The following is a 7,407-nucleotide window of genomic DNA, read 5'->3' on the forward strand; positions in this document are numbered from 1 at the left end:
TATATATGCCCATCCCCTAGGGCCACTCTAGGGGTGGGGCTAATTTTAGAAAAAAAAATAACAAAACAACTAGACTGATTAGTGTCGCAATAATATTCGATTCCCCGGGGTCAATTTTAGAAAAAGAAAGGAAGAAACAAGAGAAATGTCGCAACTAATTACTGTAGAAGTGAGTAAAGATTTCGCTACTCATTTAGTTTAAAATATACATGAATGCAAGATAAAGTGAAAATTGAAAGTGGTAAATATTTGAATATAAAATATAATGGATGTGCTCAGGCACTTCTGACTTCTCACAGTTGCTATGTGGTTGCTGCCTATATTTTACTAATCTCATTAGAAGCCATTTTTTCTCAGGTTCAACTTTCCACCTTGCTTTAGTGAAAGAAGAAGCGCTACGACTATAAGAAGTTATCCTTTAAATGGGTGGAAATAGAGATATTAGGGGTCGGAAACTTCCGTTTATAATAATGTCATTGATTTATCAATCTCAACCTCTCTGGGCAAACAGCAGCAGCCTTCCATGAAAGCGCATGAAGATGCTTTCACCAAAGGAAGTACACCAATATTGCCAAACATGCATCAACATTCAATCAATAACAGCATTTTAGGTTTTAAAACTTTGGTATAGGAACTAAAACAAAAATAAAACCCTGTTTCAAAATTTCCAAAAAATGCTTCCTCAGCCAGCAAAATGGAAAAAGAAGAGAAAAAGCAGAAAACAGTATGTCCGGCCATCTCCTACCACTAAATTAATAAGTTCCTTTTCCTCAGGCATAGAATGAGGCTACAGCCCCGGTGGAACCTAAATAATCACCCTTTCAATTCTTCTCTGTCAGCAAACAAAATACGGAGTTTCTAAACTTCTACATAACCATCCCACCGTCAATGGTCAAAACCTGTAAAGAAAATAAAATACACATAATAAACAATTGTTCTAAGACTAAGAGTCCGTTTGGATGGGCTTGTTTTAAGTGACTTTTAAGCCAAAATAGCTTTTAAGCAATAAGTTAGGAATTCTAGCTTATTGCTTTTGGCTTGTTTTTGTCATTTTAGCTTAAAAACAAGTGCTTAAAAGCACTTTTTTACTTTATCCAAACACTACAAAATGGCTTAAAAGCTATTTTAGCTTAAAAGCACTTAAAACAAGCCAATCCAAACGGGCTCTAAAGTAGCAAGAGAGAAGCTTCAGAAAAAGGCAGATGAAACGACATTCTACGTCAATACCTGTCCCGTAATATAGCTAGCTGCAGGATTCAGTGCCAGGAATTCCACTAATCCAGCAACTTCTTCCGGTTGACCGTAGCGTCCTATATTATATGACACCAACATTAGTCAATGTAGATATGGTTTAGAAGAGCTCTACTGTCCTGTCACTTTTAAGATATATGAGAGCCATTATTTCCTAAAAGTTAAAATTGATAGAATAGTTACACTTGCTTAATATATGAATCTTTTATATATAGAACGTACAGAATTTAGAAAATGTGGATGCAAGAGGAAGAAGAGAAATCTTCTCTTCTAGCAAGATCCAAACTCTCAATTGATGGGTTTCAGTACACATTTAGTTTTATTACTTCATATTCTGGAGGAAACAAATAAAGAAATCTGCTTAATGCATATGTTGTTCTACTCTACTTGGAGTCCTTATATCTTAAAAGTCAAGTTGTAGAATTTTCCTTGTTTAGATGTGCAGGAAGTCGTCATTATGTTGAGATATAAATGCCAAGAATACTTTTAAAAGATATTTACTCTGACCTAAGGGAACGCTTTGCAAAATTTTCTTTTCAATGTCTTCACTTAGTTTGGCAGTCATATCAGAAGCAATAAATCCAGGGGCAACAGCATTAACCTGTCAAAAGAAATAATCAGCTTGCAAAATCTAATTATAAGCCATAAGAAGTCATTATTTTAAAAAGAGAAAGGAAAAAGAAAAGAAAACAAGAAGAAGAAATTAGTTTGTCCTTGACAGAGATAGTTTCCTTTATAATATGCTTTACGAAATACTTCAGTAACTAGCATTAATATAAACAGCCCTAGCTAAGCAATACAAGGGAATGCTTAAGAGAGCTTACAGTAATATTCCTGCTCGCATATTCTTTTGCAACACTCTTGGTTAAGCCAATCACTCCTGCTTTAGCAGCACTGTAGTTGGCTTGCCCGGCATTGCCAACTAAACCAACAACAGAAGATATGTTGATGATTCGTCCCTACAAATGCAGACCATGCTTCTACATAAATTCCTGGAGTATATACGGAATGTATTGCATTACTTAGATCTTAGTGATCAGTTTTTCTTCAAGGACAACATATCGCTATATAAACAGGAAAATGCATAATGGTGGCAACAGTCTCATAAGTTGGCATCTGGCACAATCTGACCTATCTTAGCGCACTCAAGGATCATTCAGTTTGTTGGTTGTTTGGTACAAATGACTACTGGTTCAAGTTGATTGAAAAGGTAGCTGTCAGCAATATAGCAGGTGACAAAATCTAAGAAAATGACATCAGCAACTGAAATCCATGAAAAGGGAATAGGTAGAAACAGATTTTGAGTCATCAAAATCATTCCATCAAACCAATTTCCAACACGGCAAAACTTCTAGATTCTGCAGCTGAAATCAACTCAACTCGATGCTTCTAAGAAAATAGGAAGCTAATTGATGTGACAATTTTGCGGTCGAATTAGGTTAACCTTTTAAGGCTTAGGTGGAAATTAACCATCTCCATTCAAGTAATGTATCATTATTTGCTCTGTCACTTTCCCTTTAATCCAGCTAAGGTAGTTTATTTTGCCCACCGCTCATGAAAAAAATGCTGTGCTAGCATAGCAAATTACCAGCCTGTCATTGTGTTTTGGTCCTTTTGGATTATTTTTCCTTGTACTTTGACTAGCATGTGAGTCCAACAAACTAGGAACGACAGATACAATTTGGTTACTCTACCGAAAGGTTAGGATGTACCCTACCCCACATGGTTTATAATTGTTCTAGTGCTATTTCCATCACATATGAGGTTTTGAAGATGATCAGTCGGATGACCTCATTGACCACCATGCGGTGTAGTCAGTTCTCATAACTGCTGTAGAGTCCATAGAGCTAATTTCTTCATAATACATGAGAAGGATCAGTCAGGTAAATAATTACAAACACATGGTGCTTCCCCTTTAGGAAGCAGATTTCAAAAACATGAACCTTTCTGAGCAAATAATATTATTTGAGAAATGCAAGAATTAGGTCCATTAATTTACCTTTTTCTTTTTCATCATGATTTTAGCTGCAGCCTGCAACAAGAAGAAAGATCCCTCATAAGAAACTGTTGAAGAGTCCCACATCGGTCCACATAAAGGGATGGGTGGCTTTTATATGGCTTGGGCAATCCTCACCTCAAGAGCTAGCTTTTAGGGTTGAATTAGGCCCAAGGTCTATTTCTTTAACATGGTACCAGAGCAGGACCCATCCCAATTCCTGTTTTCCGATGTTGGGCCCCCATATTAAATTGTCCACGCTCCAGATGTCTAGCCCTGGGCGTGAGGGGGGTGTTGAAGAGTCCCACATCGGTCCATAAAGGGATGGGTGGTTACTTTATATGGCTTGAGCAATCCTCACCTCATGATCTAGCTTTTGAGGTTGAGTTAGGCCCAACGTCCATTTCTTTTAAGAAACTTAATCCTAAAATATATACAGGTTTTGAGAGGAGGAGGTGGGGACACAACCAAAATACCAACTGAAACACAACTAATGTATAGACCTGTGTGCAGAGAAAAACTCCCGTAAGATTCAACTCAATAACCTCCTGCCATTGAGACTTCTTCATTCTCATCAACAAGGTATCGCGTGTGATACCTGAAAAGAAAAAATAAGACAATTACTGATTGGACATTCTAATAAGACTTGACATAAAACAGGAAAACTGTTGCTAACCTGCATTAACAAATATTGTTTCACTTGTATATATGGGGTAAAGACACATTCCTTTTTTAAATAGAAAGTTGTACAGATTTCCAACCTTTTTATTTATCCAAAAAAAGTTGCACAGATTTGTTCGGATCCTTAATGCATCAACACAAATGTAAAGTTTATGGTACTATCTTGGAGCAAAATTAATGAAATGGTCTTTTTGACTTGCCTTCACACACACAAAAAAAAAAATGTTGCTAACCTGCATTATTGATCAAGATATCAACGGTTCCCCATCGATCAACCACCTACAGGTATGATATGATGAGGTGCACTTTAGCTGGCAACAACTGCAGTAAGATCCAATATTAATTCACATTCTAACAAAAGAGTGTGCTTACAGTTTTCATCATGGATTCTACATCTTCTTCTTTCGAAACATCGCCTCCAAAAGTCAAGGCTTGGCCACCACATGCTTCAATCTGCAAAATACAAGTCACTCAGAAAACATCCTTTCCTTTTAGGAACACAACAAACTGCCGAAAGCAAGAACCATATAACTTGTTCCCACACCTAAATTAAATAATTGCTGGTTGAAGAAGTAGCCAATGAGAAGCTTTAATTCTAAACAGCAATCAAACAACGGATGGAAGTATTTGTCAAACGAGTACCAGACATTCTCTTTTTTTTCAAGCCTTCTAGCATATGTGAGGACTTTCTTTGGCACAGGTAAAGACCTTGAGAAGACATTCTTCATCTTTAACTGAATAGAATACGAGCAGGTCTCTAACCCTCAGGGGTTGGCCCGGTGGCAATAGACTTGAGCCTTGGGGTTTGCTCCCTTTCAAGGTCTCAAGTTCGAAACCCACCAGGTGCAAACAATTTCTGAGGGCCATCGGACTGGGTAAAACCTGAATTAACCGTGGTGCACTTGCGGGAAACTCCTGGCCGAGGGCCTGTGCACCCCCGGGATTAGTCGGGGCTCTTAGAGACTCGGACACCCGGTGCAAATAAAAAAAAAAAAAAATACGAGCAGGTCTTATTCATTTACAAGACTGAGATAAACCAAAGTCAATATATGATTACAGGATTTTTTGGTGGAATGGAACTTCCGTGAAGGTTAGCTAAACCATACACAAACACATGAAGCTGAACTTACACTTCTTGGTAGATAAGCATTAGCCAAGAACAGAAGAAGATTACTATTTGATATATACAAGTATAAAGTATAAGCATTACAACTGCACTGGTCAACTAAAATATATATCCATGACTTAAAAGAAAAACATATACCTCTTTGGAGACTTCTTCTGCCTCCTTTGAAGATCTTGCATAGTTAACTAGGACCTGCCAACAACATTGAACTTTATACTGAAGCAGGTTGGCGGAGTATTCAAGAAATATATAAATTGGTCAATATTAATGCCTCTCTATCCACCTATATGTCAGGCCTAAGAATGACTGACAGTTTCCAAAAGAAATTAAATCTAAGCAGTCCACATTTTTTGAATGCCTGACAACTTCACGTCATAAATTAAGCTAAATTATCTCACTAAATATACTAGAGAGATAACCAGGAGAAAAAGTACTCAAACAAGAGGGTAAAAGGTAACCTTGAGTCCCTGACCAACCATCTGAAGTCGAGAGAGACACCTGCTTCCTTTCTACTTTGGGACGGAAAAAACTTATTCTCCTTCTTGATGGCAATGATTGACACCCAACAGCAATTTAGATTATTTTCTCACACTTGATGTGACATCTTTCGACCAACTAATTTACTTTTGGCATATCTCGAACTACTCTTTTGAAGTCTACTCAATTAAATGATTTGTTCAAACATTTTACTCTAAGACAATGCACAGAGCAAAGAAGGTCATTGTTACTGGACAAAGAGAGTATTTCTGCAGGGGATCTAGGATTTGAATTTTATGGATTTGAGTTCGGGATGTTACCACAACTCATTTGATTTACTGAAGCTAATAGGTTTGGATGAACCCAAACCTTACAATCTACATCCACCCCTGACTTCCCTTGCACAACTTGAGGGACTACAGTAGTACCTTAAAGCAGATGCTATGTTATAGTGAAACTGCAGGGGTTTCCAACTGACCAATCCATAGTACCTTAAAGCAGATGCTATGTTATAGTGAAACTGCAGGGGTTTCCAACTGACCATCCATATTGACGAATACAATAGCGTACAAATAAAGAGTAAATCTAAATCCAGATAAATTCCAATGAAAAAGCTATCAAGGCAGAATAAAGTTTTTATTTTTGGCAGATAACAGTTCCATGTAAATTAGTTAAAATTCGAAGCAAAGAATCCAAAAACCAAAGAGTTTCAGCATCTATAGAAAATGGAATACAAATGCAGACCTTACAACCAGCCTTTCCCAAAGACAATGCAATAGCCTTCCCGATTCCTCTAGAAGCTCCCGTGACAATAACAACGGGAGCTTCAATTTTCGCAGCAGCTTCAACTCCAGCTTGTTCAGTTGTTGCCACCTGAGCTCTCACGCCTGATCACATCACAGTCCCATACTCCAGTTATCCATCTATACAACACATCATAAACAAAGGAACATATACAAAAACAGGCCAAAAAAAAAAGGGCACAAAAAATGAGGTCGTGTCGTGTAAGGAAATTGAAGCATTTTGGAAGCGAAGGAGAATCCAAAAAGTATATATATACATTTTTAACAAATTGATTATAGGATTTAGTCACTAAATTCATAGTGAGCATGTCTATTATATACAAATACGCGCGCACACACTTTCTCTGTCTCTCTCTCTCTCTCTCTCTCTCTCTCTCTCAAAATGTTATGCAGTGAGCTGAGAAGGATTAGATCCGTCTGTACTAGGTAGGAAGTGAAATACCTGAAGAGGCGGAAGAAGAGGAAGAGGACCAGCGGCATTGCAAGGGAGGTGATGGCTGAAGAGGGGAAGACGGAAGGCGGAGATGCGTAAGCTGGCGGCGGATGGAGGAGCTTCCGACGGCAGCGGCGGAGGAGGAGTGGAATTTGGAGGTGGTTGCGACGGAATTAAAGGCGAGAGAAGCCATTGAACGGAGTAAAGTGGCCAGGTGTGAAGGGAAGATGGATCACTGGTTGGAGTAGGAGAGAAGCGTATGTTAATTTATTGGAATTGTTCCGATGAAATCAAGGAGCCTCGTCGTTGGTCGTTTCAAACAAGAGGAAAAATATGGGGGACACAAAATGGTGAAATGATTAGTGAGTCCCACTTGTTAATTTACTGTTAGCCGATTAGGTAAAGTTTTGGTGACTTTGGTTTGACTTTTACTACTCGGTGAGAGTATGGCATTAAAGCAAATCCAAAGCTATAATTGGAGGTCTTTTTATATTCGATATCAAATTCGAAAGAGGAAGTTAAACCAAATTTTAAACCTAAGGGGCAAGTTATATTAATTAAAAACGTATAAATCATACTATGTAGTAATACTTTTGTATACAGTAAATCATGTGTCCCCGATTTTGTGGGCTTGAGGGCT

General features: G+C 38.0%; 1 protein-coding gene across 1 annotated transcript; it reads right to left on the bottom strand.

The window, feature by feature from the left end:
- Positions 461–7,137, bottom strand: LOC109226906 (3-oxoacyl-[acyl-carrier-protein] reductase 4-like). The gene is made up of 11 exons (XM_019391817.1): positions 6,777–7,137; positions 6,276–6,418; positions 5,193–5,246; positions 4,301–4,381; positions 4,162–4,207; positions 3,751–3,845; positions 3,251–3,283; positions 2,076–2,210; positions 1,759–1,852; positions 1,228–1,310; positions 461–899 (listed from the first exon to the last, which is right to left on the bottom strand). Exons 1-11 carry the CDS (start codon positions 6,958–6,960, stop codon positions 867–869), a joined length of 981 nt encoding a protein of 326 aa, XP_019247362.1. The 5' UTR covers positions 6,961–7,137; the 3' UTR covers positions 461–866.

The sequence above is a fragment of the Nicotiana attenuata genome, chromosome 6, assembly GCF_001879085.1.
Source record: "Nicotiana attenuata strain UT chromosome 6, NIATTr2, whole genome shotgun sequence".
Lineage (NCBI taxonomy): Eukaryota > Viridiplantae > Streptophyta > Magnoliopsida > Solanales > Solanaceae > Nicotiana > Nicotiana attenuata.

Excerpts from the sequence above, each read along its gene's own strand:
- LOC109226906 (XM_019391817.1), bottom strand. The coding sequence starts at position 6,960 with ATGGCTTCTCTCGCCTTTAATTCCGTCGCAACCACCTCCAAATTCCAC. Across the intron at positions 6,419-6,776 it reads CTCTTCTTCCGCCTCTTCAG|GCGTGAGAGCTCAGGTGGCA; the intron begins GTATTTCACTTC and ends TGATGTGATCAG. Across the intron at positions 4,382-5,192 it reads CAGAAGAAGTCTCCAAAGAG|ATTGAAGCATGTGGTGGCCA; the intron begins GTATATGTTTTT and ends TGTATTTTGCAG.